The sequence below is a fragment of the Sus scrofa genome, chromosome 16 (genome assembly GCF_000003025.6).
Source record: "Sus scrofa isolate TJ Tabasco breed Duroc chromosome 16, Sscrofa11.1, whole genome shotgun sequence".
Lineage (NCBI taxonomy): Eukaryota > Metazoa > Chordata > Mammalia > Artiodactyla > Suidae > Sus > Sus scrofa.
Genome location: NC_010458.4, coordinates 49133780 through 49152404, shown reverse-complemented (window position 1 = coordinate 49152404; position 18625 = coordinate 49133780). Strand labels below are relative to the sequence as shown.

Sequence of the window (18625 nt, the reverse complement as noted above, 5' to 3'; positions counted from 1 at the left end):
TTCTGGAGGATGACCAGAAAGCCTTAATAAGGCCACACATTCATACACATTTGTGCAACCTTTCCTTCCAATTTTTATTCACCAATTCACTTAGCTTTAATTCCTTTTTTTGCAGAGTGGTATCTTGCCTTCCTCCCCCACTGGAAGCTGAACCTAGAATCAACTATTCAGAAATACATCAGTAACAGGAGCTAAAAATGTGGGGAAAACAGGTTTTTACTATATTATACAACTAAGAAAACATTCAATTTAAAAAAGTATATGATGTCAAACAAAAGCATACTAAAGTGTAAGCTAAAAACAAACAATCTTCACAATAAGCAAAAAAAAAAAAAAACAACCCCCCCTCAAAAAACAACCAAAAAAAACCCCCACCCAAATAACAAAGACCAATGCAAGATCTTATCTAGACCCAAAACTGGGGAGGGGAGGGGGAAGAAAGCTCAGTTCCTTTCATTAAAAATCAGAGTGAAACATCTATAGTTAAACAACTTTATTAACATAGTCAAGCAGTGATTAACATTCACATCTATTATGTCACATCATACAAATGTAAATACAAAATTACTACAGTACAATATATATTCTCTGCATGATCCAAAATATTTGGTGGCCCCAAAAAACTCTCTTTAAAATTCAGCAGCTTATCAAAAATTAAAACCGTATTCTATTTAAAATGAAGATCTGTTAGCACAGAGTTTGACTTCAAGAAATATCAATTTAGTACAGTTTGAGAAGTTGCAGGAGGATATGTTTGAAGGACACATTCTAACATGGTGTGGCAGGTACAGGAAACATTAGATTTAAAGCTTTTAAGCATAACTCATACAACCTAAGTTGTCAGCAGAAAGATCCAGTTATTTCTAACTAAAGCTAAAACTACTAAATTATTGCACCCAATATTAACATGAATATTAAGTGTAAAACTGTTTTATAATATGAAGTCATTAACCACATTTAAACATCTTTTCTCACAGATGATAATCTATTAAGTAAAATTAATTATACAGTATTGTCTTATTATTATCTCCATAAAGTCCATCCAATCTTAATTTGGTTATATTTCCAGAGGAAAAACAATAATGAAGAAATGTGGGGAAAGTACAGGGGAACCCCTTTATGAGACTGGTACTGGGAGGGAACCAACACTGCCTTATAGGCTAACCATGTTACAGTAAGCTTTTAGGAAGATAATTAGACTTGCAAAATAGCTAATTCTGAATAATACCAAGCCATAGCATAAGGGGATTCTATGATAGATGAACAAAATAATAAAAGGGAGAAAACTATTTTATCAGTGATATAATGCTTGGCAAGTAGATTTGGTTTGGTTTTAAAATGTACAAGAGGTGAAAAAAAATCATTTTTAACTTCCCTCAAAATCATGCATACATTAAAAAAAAACAATACATTCTGGGATACAAATCACAATAAAGTTGCTATAATTTAAATGTATACCTTAAAATTAATAAGTATAATAATTAGGCATAAAGATAAAGAATCCTCTACATATAATACCAACGGGGAAAGATCTATATAACACTGAAGAAATGAGTCACAATTCACCTGGAAAGTGTACAACTGAATGAAACTTTCATGTAAAATTGAATTTTTAGGAAGCATTAGAATTATCTCCATATTTAATAGAGTATGACCACGTACTAAGTAGGTATACAATGCTTTTGCATGGTATTATTACTACACAGTATTGTTACACAACTCTTTATGATTTGATTTTGCATCTAGATTATTTTAGGCCTTTAATCTGAAGACTAGTTTCTTCAAGATTTCAATGTCTACATTTCAGTACTAAATAGCAACAGTGTTTTCCCCTTGTATTATTTGCAAAAACAATTCAATAAGCAAAGCTGTGTATAGTTTAAAGTATTACTAAAGGAAGGATTTAAATTGCAGTTATGCACGACACACCCTTCCCTAGGGAAGAATGTTTTTGCACCGTTATCTGTTAATACATTCAATATGAATAATATAAATTAATTATATGAAGCAAAAAACCCACTTTTTTTCTTTATGGCAAAGGATTTAAGTTAAATTTGGATTAAAGGGTATAAGACATAATTAGTTTAATTCTGGCATTCCAGCTATGCAGGGTAATTTAATAAAGGTAATTTAACAAAAAATTTTCCACTTTCTTAAAGAGTTTGGAGAAAAAGAGAACCAAACTGACTTCACTTTCAAGGTAAGCCTACATATCAAAGGGCTCACCAGGAAGGATTTATACTGCCATAGTCTGCTAGAACAAGGATTGGAACGTCAGACTAAATGAGGATTTTTCACACTAAAAAAACCAAAAGAATAGTATGATGACCCTTTATAAGCATGTCACCAAAGCAAGGATACAAGAGTATTCACCTGAGATAAAACTTGTATCTGAATATTTTATAACTGAGTAGACAAAGCATTTCAATAGAGGAAAGTCAGTTGAAATTATTTTAAAATATACATCTGATCCTATTTTACAATATATGCAATTTAAGCAATTCAGATCAATGAAAAAGTCCTAACCAAAAAAAAAAAAAAAAAAAATCACAGTGTTTATCAATATGTTAATTACAAAAATGTATGCTACTTATTTTGTTTTTAAGATGTAATGGCTTGGTTAAGTGTTTTAAAATCTATTCTTTTGAAACCTAACTTGCGTCACAAAATCAAGTAGCAATAATGTAAAGCATCAGAACTGGCTCTTAAAGATTATTTACATGTTGATTATTTGGAAAAATAACCAACCAAAAATATAAAAAAGTGTTTTTGTTTTTTTTTTATACAGTATGAAGTTATTAAAGAGATTAGGCGATAAAAAAAGCAAAATTCTTTCCTGAATAAATGAATATCTGTGGCACTAAGTTCACTTACTAATGGACTATAACATGGAACTGCCAAACATGCACTTAAATTATATTAAATACACTTTCTGTTTCCAACTTAGGTTGATCAGCAGCTTTTGTTCTGTTAGAATCCTTCAAAGAGAGAAGCTCAAACAGGAAAAAGAAGGCATATATAAAACAGTAAACACTGACCTCCTGAGGTTCCTACAACATAAAAATATTCAAGTAGAAAATCTACATCACTTAGCAGCGGCTATTTCTGTAGTTGAGCACACTAACAGCACTTTAGTGTGTAAGGAGCAGATGAAGTAAGCCGTGCTTTAAGCATGCCAAGAGGCAGAAACACTGGAATGTAACAAAGACAAACTCACGATTTCATAGACATTCAGTCAACATTCAAAACTATTAAGATTACACCACAAGAATTAAGTTGCTTTATATATATATATCCCATGATGTATTAAGAGTTATCAGAATAAATGCTAAATCAGAGCTTACCTCAAAAGATAACTTAAATGGCTTCTGCAAATTCCTATGCTACACTATGTATCTGAAATATAATTACGAAGAAACAATAACCTCACGGGGGAGTAAGACCAAAAAACCCAACCTAATCTCAGGTTGTCAGCCATATTTACTTACTTTTATTTTGTATTTTTAAATTAAAAAACACATTAAGTGACTACCAAAATGGGCACATTCTTACGTTAGACATATGAGTAATTGGAAATCAGTATTTCAATCCAGTAGGTAACAATGCTTTTCAGTTCAATATAGAATAGTCAATCCGGTCCAGATAACTTTATTGAAAGTTGTTTTTCTATGTTTGTTTTAAAGTGTTTAGAAGAATCTTTTCATTTCTTTCAAATTGAAATGTCCACTACTTATTCCAGAATATTAAAATATCCCCCGTATTCTAAAAAGTTTTGGAAAACTACAGATTATCAATAGAATTTAGCTACTCTAATCAGGTTTTAAAGACTAGGAAGAAAATTTTGAGCTCCTATGAGGCAATGGTACTAGAAAGCAAAATGCTACAAACCCTTTGGATCCAACTTACAATAAAAAAAAAAAATGGACACTATAAAATATGATTTAATTTCAGGCTCTACACACTGAAATTTGCAAAGCCAAAGTAGAGGAAAGAAGATGAAAGAACACGTTAAAAAAAAAAAAAAAAAAAAAAAAAAAAAACATACACACACAACAACAAAAACCTTTCTGCATGCTACCATGCATTTGAAATTTTTTGAAAACGGTATTTATAAATTCACACACATACAGCTCAAACTTCAGTGCAATGGCTGTATCATTCAACACCTTTAGAAGAATAGAACCATGCAAAGAGGAGCAACTGCTTATAAAAATGGTTATTCAGTATTTATTCTGCAATGCAAAGGTGACAAACTAAAATATAAAAAGGTTGTTATGGCTTAACATTTCTGTTGCAGATTAAATATGCAGCATTGAAAAATGGAAAGGTGTGGCTTCATCTCTGACCAGCAGAGTTAAAAAGAAAAATCTCTCCATTTTCCTTCATCATCATGGGATACACTGTTCAGGCAATCCAAATTAATAAAGACTTGCACTTTCATATGGACACAAGATCAAGTGTACCAGTTAGGTTTTCACATTCACAGTATATAAGAAAATACACATGGAAGGAAAAGTAAAGGGTTAACTTAACAAGGATTTATTCACAGGAATACATGTAAGTAGAGAAAAATAACAGAAAAGCTAAACAAATGAAATGAAGAGGATCCAAACCAACTTTCACTCTGTAGCTTTTTACTTGCACCCTGTGTGCATATATCTAGGGCACAGAGGGCCACCAACATGCGCCAATACAGTGTAGGAACCCTGCATTACATCCATTAACTTAAACATATCTTTAAGATCATGCTTTGAACAAAAAAAAAGAAAGCTTAGAAGGCAATATGTTGAGTGGGAATAAACATTGAAATATAGCAATCATGTCTTCAACTTCTACAATTGTCTTTATGTGCCAACTAACATTTATGCAGCCTCTTACAGATCTTTTACCATGTAATTTAAGTTTTAGAAGTTTTGATAAAATCACTAGTAGTATATAACCATGCAGAAAGCACATCACACTGACAGCACAGAGGCAAAGATTTTGCACAGGTATATCAGCTTTCCACATTGTGCAGGTTACACACAATACAATATCAATCTTATTCCTAACAGATCCTAAAAAGTATTTCAAGGCCTAGCTGTAAACTACAGTACTTTATATCTATATTCTTAATAAAAATAAAATTCACAAATCTTAAAAAGGAATTTTAAATGCAGGGCTATATTGAATTGGTAAACTGCAACACAAACTGGCGCAACAGAGGTAACTGAATACCAATCTCACTCTATGTGATGCAAGCATGCTACTTTCCCACTAATTTAAGTACTTTCAATCACTATGAGCCAGAATGCATGCCTGAACCTTAAACTGCACTTTAAAAATAACATCTTGGCCTAGAAATTAAATCTAATGAAATACAACCATCAAATTATATCCACTACATTAATGTTTTAATGCAAAATCAAGATGTCAATCTTTAGTTTGATATGCCCAACCCCATTTATTCCTCCCTCCCTGCCCACCCTACAAAGGTAAAAGGAGTGACTCATTTGGCATTTCATGGGGTGCTTCATTGTTTAAATTTGTTTCATTTCCAACTTTTTGGGGTACCTTAAATTGTAACTTCCAAGAACCTTCTACTATGGGTAGGCAAGCTGATCTTAACTCTATTAGCTTCATCTGTGTAGTTCCTCATCAGCATGCAAAAACAAGGCCCCGTCATGTGGGAAATTTTATAAAAACCTTTAAATTAAAAAAACAAACAAACAAAAAAAACCTTTACTGTTTTGTAACCCCCTTCTTGGTTTCCTTTATTGTGCACTATGGAATTTTTCCTCTTTCTTAGCCCTATGCATCATTTATATGGTTCTTGTTTTGGTACAATTCCCCATAATATTCCAGAATGTACTGTTTTATGAGTAGATCGAATAGGTTGTGTTTTGTTTTTGCTTCTTCACATCCAGTGCAGAGTTGTAATTGGAGACAGATTTCCACCCACAAAAGCTCCAGATGGTAAAACGTTTCCCACATCGACTTAATACAGTGACGGCAACACCTCCCTCCCGCCCCTCCCAGTAGGGTTGGGATTGTACTGTATTCCCTACTGGTTTACCCTTCCCCCCTGTAAAGGGTAACATTTTCCCTGGGTGCAGAGGCTCCCTCATAGTCTCCAAGACTGAAGGACCTGTAAGAAAACAAAACAGAAGGATTATATACTTAAAAATTCCTTTTCTTCTAAAGCCAGTGGAACAGAAATTTAATCAAGTAACAATGCTATCTCTACCTGAAGAAAATGAGAAATTGGACAGCTGCCCAAGATTAGCCTAGTCAATGAGAACCACGTTGTTTCCTTCTATGGCTCTCAACTGTTAATACCCACATCGGTATGAAAAGTGAGGCCAAACTGGGGACATACACAGAGTGGTGAGCAGTACTTTACACAGATGAAATATGCCTTGTAGGATCCCCATCGGTTTAATTCCTTATCCCCTCTGGCATAATGGGCCCAATGGGAGCCAGTTATTTCTTAACATAACAAGTTGCCTTCCTTTTTCCAAAATTAAATAGTACTTTCTTTAGGACAATTATTTTCCTTACTGAGAACTAAAACATCTTTTTTTTTTTTTTTCCCCAATACTAAGCAAAAAAAAGAGGCATGACTTATTTTTGGTTGTCAGATATTTTACCTTAGGAAAACATTCTCTGTGCTCACATTGTACCAAAACACAATATTCAGCAAATACCCCCCCAAAAGAAAAAAATTTAACACCTGCCTTCTTGATGTTTCCAATTAATTCTTTTGACCTTATTTATTAACTCAGTCATTTCTTATAGTCTCAGCAATCCTGATAAAGACTTTTCAATACTCAGTTTTAATGCTGAGAATGAGATTAAGAAGTAAAGATAGATAACTGGGAGATTTTAACTAGTACCTGACAGTGGTCCTTTCATAACAAACCTTTACCAACTACTCCTGCCAACCTTTGGATATTTATGAAGGTTCATGTGAATTCACAAAGGGTGATTAGCCCATCTGTGGAGAAGCATTAGGCAGCTACTTTTCTTAACCACTCCCCCCCCAAAAAACAATAAAGGCAGGAATAAAAAATACCAAATTCACTTTTATCTCTATTTAGAACTACTCCATACCTTGTCTTAGGACATGATCACCACAGTTATTTCATAAATGGTTAAATGACAGAGACCATAAAGAGTTTATTAATCTGAGAGTGCTCAAGACAGTTCCCTTCTAAACTTTTGGGCCGCTGATGCCGAAAAATCATTCTCATCTATTGTGTTCTCTTGATTTAACATAAGGTGAATCAAGCATTTTTCTGAAATACTAAAGCCGCAGAGGTCCCATCATGGCTCAGTGCAGCAGAATCTGACTAGCATCCATGAGGACACAGGTTTGACCCATGGCCTTGCTCAGTGGGTTAAGGATCCAGCGTTGCTGTGAGCTGTAGTGTAGGTCACAGGCACGGCTCAGATCTGGTGTTGCTGTGGCTGTGGTGTAGGCCGGCAGCTACGGCTCTGATTTGACCCCTAGCATGCGAACCTCCACATGCCATGGGTACAGCCCTAAAAAGACAGAAAATAAAAATAAATAAATGAATAGATAATAAATAAAATAAAATACTAAATACACAAATACATAAATAAAATAAAATACACAAGACAACCATAAGGACTCAAGACCACTGTAAGACAACACACCCAAAGTGCTCAGAGACATTCCAGAAGCTGCAAGTCCTTTTTAGGTTAGTCAACTTAGATGTTAAAATATTTCCAGGTTTAAAATCTAGCTCCAAGTAAGCAAGCAGGCATGCGAACAATAATTTCGACATAAAAAGTAATTCAAGTTAAGCGTATGCTTTGTGAACACACTGAATACACGTCTTGCCCTCTAGTCAAATGGTCCAGTTCATGAGAAAAACCTAAATTGTGTCCCTGGCAGTTCTCATTGTGGCTCAGCAGTAATGAACCTGAGTAGCATCCATGAGGATTTGAGTTCAATTCCTGGCTTTACTCAGTGGGTTAAGGAACTGGCACTGCCATGAGCTGTGGTACAGGTCAGACATGGCTTGGATGTGGCATTGCTGTGGCTGTGGTGTAGGCTGGCAGCTATGGCTCTGATTTGACCCCTAACCTGGAACTTCCATATGCCTTGGGAGTGGCCTTAAAAAGCAAACAAAGAATAAATGTGTCCTGCTTCACCATACTAACCCATATTCCTGCCATGTATTGAACCAACTTAGTGTGTCTGGCAATATTCTAAGTTCTAATACCACATATACCATAATTACCTAATGAGGAAACTAAGGCTAAAAAGACCAGAACTATTAGTTCTACTTAAGTCAGAAAAACTCAAAAAACAAGAGTCCAAGTGGACTTACTACCCTTCCTTCCACCCCAAATCAAAAACACAATCTTCCACTGATCTTTTAAAAACACAATACTGGGCATAAGGTAGGTGCTCAATAAAATATGAAGAATATTGAATAAATAATAAATATGGAGTTCCTGTTGTGGCACAGTGGTTAACGAATCTGACTAGGAACCATGAGGTTGCGGGTTCAATCCCTGGCCTTGCTCAGTGGGTTAAGGATCCGGTGTTGCCGTAACCTGTGGTGTAGGTTGCAGACGAGGCTTGGATCCTGCGTTGCTATGGTTGTGGTGTAGGCCAGAGGCTACAGCTCCGATTAGACCCCTAGCCTGGGAACCTTCATATGCCGCAGAAAGCGGCCCTAGAAAAGGCAAAAAGCCAAAAAGCCAAAAAAAAAAAAAAAAAAAAAAAAAAAAATCATATCTATTGAGACCACACCTGGTTCCAATTCCAATTAGGTTGTCCCTAAAGCTTACAACATAGAAGTCCTTGATATATAAGACTATAAATTTATGCTTTTAAACTAAATCATCTCACCCTGCCACAGTGATGTTTGGTGACCTCTTGCAAGGTAAAAATTAAAGAAAGGATTAGTTAACAAAATGTTGAGGAATCCAACTGCCATACCAACTTGGATTTCCTTCTACCTAGGATTCAAAGTGGAACTATGCATTGCATTTAATTTTGCTTGCTGGTTTGCTCTTGAAAAAAAAAAAAAAATTCTAACCTTCATTCAAGTAACATTAAGTCCAACAGAACATGAGGCTGTTTTACTCAACCTCCTTGAAATACAAATAGTTTTTATTCTTCTTAGTAGTTTTAAAGTCCTAACATAAGTTTCTTCATACTGAAAAATTCCAAATTTCTTACAACTTACCCCTAATTTTGAGACTGCAGCCTAAGTGTATGAGATTAAACACCATAAAAAGCTGCAAGACGTTCTTTTAAGGGAAGTGGAAACTGGTCAGAGAAACGCCTCCAATTTTCATCCCCAACTTGATTTTTAAATCCGTGAAGGATCTGCAAAAAGTAAAAAAATCATTAATTTATCAATAACACAAGAGAAACTCATATTTGCACAGGTTCTGAAATCAAACAGTATCAATTTTATTATTCTAAAATTTTACTCATTTTAAAGTAGGTATTCTCAAACTTTGTTGGGTTTTACGCCATTCCGTATCTTGTCTAAAAGCACCTCACTGAATTTGCTGAACTCTGCTTTGAGAAGTTTAGAATCCAGCAAGTGTCCTAGTAACAGACTTATTCTTATGTCATCTCTGACATAACTAATGAAAAACAAGCAAAAAGGTATATAGAATTCACCAAAGGGATGAAATTTTTATGCCTAATTAAGTTGTTTCAAATTGAAAGCAAACTTTAATACTGGGTAATTCAAATGTGTAATAGCATTTTATTTCTTATTTTGTTGTGGTTGAGGGCTGACTGGAGTTAAAAGTGGGTATCACTAAAACACAAATTTAATCCTTGTTGTGATCACTTAGATTTTCTTTGTTCAATAGCTTGTATAATATTCCAAATCTTAGTCACCATCTTCGAAAATATATGTTATCTTGCACAGATGAGATAATGGGACTACATAAATCAGTGGTACTGCTTAAGAAAATATTTTTAAAGTGCATGCTCTATTGATACAAAGTTACTACTGTGTCTTAAGAAAAGATCAAGTCAACTTTACCAAGAACAAAAGCTTATACAGTCTACCAATAATGATATGAAGAATTTAAGTCTCATATGAAATAAAAATACAATTTAAATTTCCAACTAGGATTGTAACAGTCACAAGATGTACATCACAAAGACTTTTTAGTTACCTTACAGAACATGTCTCTCAGATCATCTTTTGGATTAATCCATGATGCAACAGCATCACAAAAAAATATAAAATCCTGTAACAAGCAAGAAAAACATCTTATGAGATCCTACTGTATAGCACAGGGAACTATATCCTATTTTTTGTGACAGAACATGATGGAAGATAATGTAAGAAGAGAATGTGTGTGTGTGTACATATATATGTAGATGTATGACTGAGTCACTTTGCTGTATAGCGAAAGTTGACAGAACATTGTAAATAACTATACTTTAATAAAAATTTGTTTAAAAAGAAATATACCTTAGATCGATATTATATTTGTCAAACACAAATATATTTGTAAATTTCAGAATACAGATCAATAGACTCCTAGGTAAAAATTTTTTTAAATCAGCTATGATCAAAAGGAATAGTGATTTACACTTACAATTTAGTACCTGCTTTTATTTCATGTTGTATTACCAAACCAAATCACAGCCTAGTAAATTTGTAGCATCAGCAAGGACTGAAAGCATCTTAAAATAAGCACCAATTTAAAAAACTTTAATTTATGGGTTCAGTAATTTTGCCGATCTTACTGGTCTAAAAATAATTTAAAACTAGTTAAGTATATACCAAACTTGATTCACTGATTTTGTCTTTTTAGGGCTGTACACATGGCATATGGAAGTTCCCAGGCTAGGGGTCGAATCGGCCTGTACCACAGCTGCAGACAGGCCAGATAAAAGCCCCATCTGCAAAACTACATGCAACTCACAGCAACGCCAGATCCTCAACCCACTGAGTGGGACCAGGGATCAAACTTGCATCCTCATGAATACTAGCTGGATTTGTTACAGCTGAGCCACAACAGGAGCTCCTACTTATTTTTTAATATAAGCTTTATTTAAAGTATAGGAATTAATAGATCTAAACTTGAAGATCCATCTTCAGATAGAAGCTTAATCAGAATGACTCTAAGTTAGAAGAAAAAAATTACGCAGTTGGAAGTAACACCAACTCAACTAACTCAAACAAAAAAACCCCAATGTTCAGACTATACTTAAAAGATAATGAGGTTATTCTGATAACAGGTATATGCTTGAAGTACTTCATTTAAGTATTTTTCAATCTTGACCTCCATACTGAAACAACAGGTCAACATATATAAGATATCATGGATGCTGCATATGTCAACTACTTTAAACCTGACTTAAATTCAGAGAACCTCATTAATTTCAAAAGCTAATAATACAAAAATATGTGCATAAGACATATTTAAGCAAATAAAATGATTCCTTATGTCTTCCAAATACCAAAGTCTGATGTTAAAATTTTAAACTCTACATATATGTAGAATCTGTGATTAAAAATTTAACCATGAAGAATAAAACAGGACATTTTCTTTTAATCATATTCAAATAAAAGTGTAAAATGCAGAAATGTCTATCAACTCCTAGGTTGGTAGTGATTTCATGACTATAGTGTGGTACTTTCTCTGTCTTAAATGTTAATTCAAAAGGAAAAACAAAACAAAACAAAAAATCCCTGTAGGAAAATCTTCCTTCTTCAAATATGGTATACATTGTATCAGATACCTTTAAAACATATTTAAGGTGACACAGTGTCCTTAAGCACTGGAAAAAAACCAGAAACTCAATGCAAGAAGGTTATTTTTCAACTAGGGACCATCTTTTCAGATAGTACTGGCTTGTTTTAAAAGTAAATTATTAACGTTTTGCAAGTTTTAAATTAGCCAAAACATTTTTTTTTCCAGTTCCACTTTGTAAATTTTCAATGCCTACAACCAATTTCAAATTTGAATTTTATAAGCTGATAATTCACAACCTGAATTAACAAATAGTAATTTGGAGTTCCCGTCGTGGCGCAGTGGTTAACGAATCCGACTAGGAACCATGAGGTTGCGGGTTCAGTCCCTGCCCTTGCTCAGTGGGTTAAGGATCCGGTGTTGCCGTGAGCTGTGGTGTAGGTTGCAGACGCGGCTCGGATCCTGCATTGCTGTGGCTCTGGCGTAGGCCGGTGGCTACAGCTCCGATTCGACCCCTAGCCTGGGAATCTCCATATGCCGCGGGAGCGGCCCAAGAAATGGCAAAAAAGACTAAAAACAAAAAAAAAAAAAAGAAAGAAATAGTAATTTGCGTAAGATAGGAAATATCAAAAGGTCTCAATTAAAAAATGTTTAAAGCACCTGTTTCTTTGAAGTGAAAGGTTATTTTCTTGAAAGCCCTTTCCATACATTCTTTCCCTTACAATTTTTCTGTTGAGGAATGTGGGCCTTTAACCTAGGGCCCCACAGCCTCTATTTTGTTGATTTCATACACACAGTGTCAATCAACATGTTCCTTGATGTTTTGTTGTGTCAGCTGGATCCAGAGGTTGATCAGATTCATGCACTGTTGCCAAAGAATGTTTTAAATGCCACAGATGTCTAAATATAGTATGAACTAGTATAGGAAATGCAGTAATGATGAATAAATCATAAGCTCTCAAAATTAAAGCAGTTAAAATGCTGATTTGGTATTCTATTTTATTCACCACTGAGTTTCTAATCTAAGTTCGATTCTAAGTAACAGATATCCTATTTGATCGCTCTCTGAAGTGTAGATAGCCTCAAACTCAGAAAAGTGATATTCACAGATAGGAGGCATTTACAAAATAAATAAATGAGGTCTGAATGTGGTGGATAAAAGAAGCTTTGGTTTAATTCAAGTCAAGAATACGACTTTTATTTCTCCCAATCTGCTATTATATTTCATGATTAAAAAAGATTTAGGAAATAAAAATAGGCATTATCATTTCAAGATATTAGGAAACATACAACATTTAAAGCATGTAACTTACTTCGGTGTCTTCAGTAAGAATAGTTAATATTTTTATAATTACAGCTTTGAAATATTTCCTCCTTTAAATTTTCGTAATTCAGAACATTTAAAGTTAAATCCTTATGAACATCTTACTTGGATTACTCCACTGGGATTCACACTGATCATGGTACAAATCCCACGAAATGCTGAATCCTTTTCCTCATTGTCCCTTATGTTTCTCAGAGAGGTGCACCTATTAATTATAGAATTGAGTTTAGCATTTAAGTAAAAAGCAGGTTCAACTACAATACTAATGGACAGTATTTAATGGAATAAGCACCAGAATAGAGATAATATTTATATTCAAAGAATTTTCATAAAGGTTAAGTTCTCACACTTCCTATATTATTTACGTAGGGCTCATCTAATTTCAATACAGTGAAAGCCTTGAAATTCACAACTCTTACTAATAGATGACAACTAAGTAATAACAATTGATTTTAATCTCTCATTTAAACTATTAATGAGCTTGAGCCAAGAGTAAATTACCAATTTTTAAAACTGTATTATGATTTGTATTCCATTAAACACTACTAAAAATGACTTGAATTGAAAGAAGCAGAACATAGGATATACTGCCACGATAGAAACTATTATTATACAGTATGGTGTAGATGTTTAACTTTTACATTAACAAGCGAAAGATCTTTATACATAACAAATTTAAACATGTATTTCTTAATGCAATCTAAGTTTTCAAATTAATTCTAAAAGAGAAACATAATGCAAAAACCTAAATTTATAGAATCTGCATGCATCTTTATTTTACTGGTGGATATTTAAATGCTTTTTATATATAATCAAGCTTTTTAACACAGCAAGCATGTGACAATCTTATCCCATGCATCAATTAGTCGTTAGCCACAACATAAAATAAATATACATGACGATGCTACTGAAAAACCTCACAAACCTGATAGGACAAGATTAGTCACATGGTTGGCAATGATTAAGGATTGTGATTTTTGTAACCAACTGAAAATATATCTAAAAGTGAGATAGAGAAAGAAAGAGTGAAGAAAAATGAATTAAAAAAAAAGATTGAATAATACACACCAGGGTCTTATAAACTGCTGTAGCATGGGGGCCACCTCTTGAGGACAAACGTAACCAAGACGACCAATTGTTATTGCTAAGGTAACGCAATCACGGTTATACACCACCAAACGCCAACCAAGACATGAGCAAATGAGGGGGAAGGAGAAAAAATAAAGAAAAAACAACAAATAACTCAGAAACAGAAACCAACAGAATTTGTGTATGATAATAAACATAAGATTTCACCAGTGCTGTTTATTACCACCCCCTATAATAAGGGGCAGCAACATATATGGCATACTCTTGGAAAAAGAAAAATAAAAGGAATTAAAAAAACTTTAAAGATTGAGAGAACACCAAAAACCATGATGAATTGCTTTTCTCGCTCAATCGAGTGTCAAGATATTGTTAATAAAAATATGAGCGATTAAACAGATGGATTTAGACTCTTCCTTCAAAGCCAGTTGCAATTTCGATGTTTAATAATGAAATCTGTCTTTTTTCCCCCAAGAAATATTAGTAAATGTAAATTACATTTCTGAATTGTCTACGCAAACACACTTCTCAGAAGTTGAAACAGTTAAAATCTCTCTCACTTCTTTACATCTCTTTTTATAAGTGATTTCCATCCTCTGGTAACTAAGTAGGAATTTAATCAAAATTTTGGCAGATTTTTTGTTTGCTAACATTTGCAAAACAAGCCAGTGGACCATTTGTTGCCTGATATCAAAATCAACTATCAAATTTTAGGTGTTATGGTACCTATTGAATAAATGAATTGGAAAATTGCTGTGCTCTGTCAAATCCCTTTCTAAAAAAACACCTCTCTGATGGTGACGATAATAACTCAAATAGTTCAACTTAAATTTCAAACCATGTTTGACACGAAGGAAATTTAGACAGTCCACTGTAATTACATGAGATATGTTGACCAAAGGAACAAACAAATATTCTGTCCTTGCTATAAAAGGCATAGCACATGAAAATAAATAAAACATACTGATTACAGGCTAATATTTTATTTTTAAAAAATCTGAAGTGGGAATTAGTCAAACATATATTCACCATCAAAATTCAGTAAGTCCTTAAACTTACAAAAAGCTAAAAACAAGTGCAACTCAGAACTGCATTCTGCAATTCAAAGGTACATACATATAAATACATTTATACACAACAGGAAAAAAATACAAACAGAAAACAAACCATGAGGTGCTTTAATGGTGTTCTCTCAAAAACTTACAGGTTAACCTTTCATAAAAAAAGGGTGGGGGTAAAGAAAAATGTTTAAGGATTACTTGAAGCAAACTACACAGATAATACTAAAATCCAGCAGATTCATATGAAGCAAGAGAAAGAAAACCTATGTTCAAAAGACACAAACTATGCAACATTCTCATTAAACAGGCAAGTATGAACAATCCAATGAAACATGCGAAAAAGCAGATGATGGTCCATTGAAAAAGTTCAGTGTAGGATATACTAATTAGAAAAAAGGCAAGTAACTGCATACATTAAGGAATTGGCTTTAAGAAACATTAAGATAATGGTAATTAAGCTGCTAAAATCTATAGATAATTAGGAGCTGACAATGATTTTATTTTAATAATTAACCCCATCCTCTTTGGGTAAGGAATAAGAGAAACATTTTCTGCAGCCACTTGTGATAAGATAATCCAGTGAATCCCAAATGTTATTTTTCAACCACATTAATTCAATCCATCAACTTGAATGGCACTATTAACTACTTTTTGTTTACTTAGGATAGAATCATACTTAGAATATAATCTTATAAATAAAGCCAATTTGTTCAAGGAACTGTAACAAATTCACTGGCTGATATCCCACAAGAAACTTTAATATACATTACACTCAACATTTATTTGCATTTACGCATTCACATTTAAAAATAAATAGGAAGTTTCTTAAGGTTCAACAGTAATTTCATAATGACAAGTGTTCCATATCTGAATGTCATGTATAGGTACTGCATTCTAAAGAGAGAAAAACCCGACAAGACTTCATAACCATCCTACACAAAGATTTTTGTACTTTTTAGTAAGAAAATCTAATTCACTTTATGATATAAACAGTACCCATACAGCCAAACAGCCATATAACTATTTCATAATTAAAAGATTTCCTTCCATACCAATAAACATTTCAATTTTAATCACCTTAGCATATAGTATACTTTCTATAATTAAAAACTGTAAAATTAAAATGCCTTTGAAAATAAAATTTTTATCTAGAATACCTTATTTCAATCTTTGTCCAGCATTCTGCTAAGGTATTCACTGACTATGAATATATTAATGGAATTGTCTTAGTAGTATACAAAGAAAGAGTCTGAAAATGAAATTTACATTTTAAAAAACATTGTTAGCAAAAATCAGGGAGGGCGGAAAGAAATCACCCTGAAATGTGTTCTGTAGTATGGAAGGTACTCTTTAATATAAACATGCTCTCTATAAAGGCAAAAGAGAAACAAGCCTACTGAACAAAAATCTCACAAGACATTGCTTAAAGTTCCCAATTTGAAGAAATTATACAATGAAATACAAAATATATATGCCATTATTAACGAACTAGCCCACTACATGGCAATCTATTTTTGGCCACATTGTTACAAACTAAAAACAAAAACAGAAATAAATTACTTCCCAGCTGCCAGTTATACTCTGAATAAAGGTGAAAGTAAATTTGTATCATTTTAGCTGGGGTTCATTTTAGGGAGTATTTAAAACACTGTAACAGGGGAGAGTATTTTTTTTTTTTTTTGAAAGCTTCTGAAAACTGGTTATGGAATGAAGGTAAAACAGTACATTTCATTACTGAGAATCCAAAATAGCTGTTAATTAATAAGCTAGGTTTGTAAAGCTAGCTATGCTCTGGCTTCTCTACACGTCTCAATTTAAAATTAAAGGCAAATAATTTTCTCTTCACCGTAACAGTTCAGTCATATGGTACCTGTATTCTCTAACAACGTCTTTGGTGTGTTGGGTCTGTTAATGATTTCTACAAGCTGGTGCAACACCATAGGAATATAAGGCTGCATCTCTATACCTAGATCATTCCCAAAAGAGAAAACAAAAAAGAAAAATTTCAACGTTAAAATATCAATGTGAAATATTTTGCCCCCTTTATAACTGTGTTATGTATCTATGTATATAAAGCTCATTTAATAAAAGGCAATTACAAAAATATTAAGTCATCTAAAAAATTTAAGGAGAAAAAAAAAAATCTTACCCATTTGAATGGAGATTTCGCCAATTGCCCATGTGGCGTTATTGCAGACTGAAATGAACTCTGGATTTAGGTTGGTTCCCAATATTGGCATGAAATCAGCTAGAAAAAAATTTTTTTAAAAAACTATGTAGTAAACTTCTCAGTAGTAGTGTATTGTGCTTTAAAATAAGGCAATCTACTAAGTAGAAATTCAAATCTAGACAAGAAACAGCATTTAAAAAAAAAAAGTGTTGGTAACAAGTATCTTAAACTGAAGGATGCAATGTCCTTAGGCCACTACACTTTCATATGAAGTAGACCAGGAAACCTAAGTTTCGGTTTTATTTTAAGTATCATTAAAAGAGCTAGATGATCAGAGTAATCTCTTTTGTCATTGGACCGAGAAAATTCAAAATAAAAGTGAGGAAAATGTGCTTGCTTCTTCAAAGCTAGTTTTTTATGACACAAAAAATCTGAAATCAATGATTTTGGCTTTTAATAACTTCTACCCTAGTGCTTAGATTGTGGTCTATCATTTTATAAACATCATTTTCCACTTCAAAGGAATGAGGGGTCTCAGAGAAATGTCTCTCTGCAGGCAAAGGGCAGGAAATGTACAAAACAAGTCTGGACTATTTTGTCATACTAGAAAAGACGAAGGAGCCAACTTGATAAAGATCCCACCGCCAGCGGTAGGACAATTTGAGCATCATTCATGAGTTCACACTGACATTCAAAAAACAAACACAAAGAAAAAGTAAACTCTGTAGGGGTTCCCATTGTGGCTCGGCAATAATGAACCTAACTGGCATCCATGAGGATGCAAGTGCAATCCCTGGCCTCACTTGGTGGGTTAAGGATCTGGCATTGCTGTGGCAGTGGTTTAGGCCGGTAACTGTAGCTCCAATTTGACCCCTGGCCTGGGAACTTCTGTATGCTGCAGGTGCAGCCCTAAAAAGAAAGAAAAAAATTTAATAAAAATTAAACTCTGAAACACAATATAGATACCTGCAGAAGATGCTGAGAATCAATTCATTATTTTGAAAACTGCTAAATAAAGAGAAACAGGGAGTTCTCGTCATGGTGCAGTGGTTATTGAATCCGACTAGGAACCATGAGGTTGCGGGTTCAGTCCCTGGACTCGCTCAGTGGGTTAACGATTCAGTGTTGCCGTGAGCTGTGGTGTAGGTTGCAAATGTGGCTCGATCCCGCGTTGCTGTGGCTCTGGCGTAGGCTGGGGGCTACAGCTCCGATTCGACCCCTAGCATGGGAACCTCCATATGCCATGGGAGCGGCCCAAAGAAATAGCAAAAAGACAAAAAAAAAAAAAAAAAA

The 18625-nt window shown here is 33.8% G+C and overlaps 1 protein-coding gene across 2 annotated transcripts in view; it reads right to left on the bottom strand.

Moving 5' to 3' along the window:
* TNPO1 (transportin 1) overlaps window positions 479-18625 on the bottom strand; it is a 103241-nt gene continuing 85094 nt past the window's right edge. Inside the window, exons 19-25 of one of the 2 annotated variants that reach the window (XM_021076714.1) lie at window positions 17312-17410; window positions 17033-17128; window positions 14084-14159; window positions 13121-13220; window positions 10162-10236; window positions 9207-9349; window positions 479-6127 (exon numbers count right to left, since the gene is read on the bottom strand). In XM_021076714.1, the coding sequence (XP_020932373.1) occupies window positions 9242-9349; window positions 10162-10236; window positions 13121-13220; window positions 14084-14159; window positions 17033-17128; window positions 17312-17410 (554 nt within the window). In that variant the 3' untranslated portion in view covers window positions 479-6127; window positions 9207-9241. The remainder of the gene's footprint in view (window positions 6128-9206; window positions 9350-10161; window positions 10237-13120; window positions 13221-14083; window positions 14160-17032; window positions 17129-17311; window positions 17411-18625) is intronic. The other variant, XM_003359811.5, reaches the window with a different exon arrangement.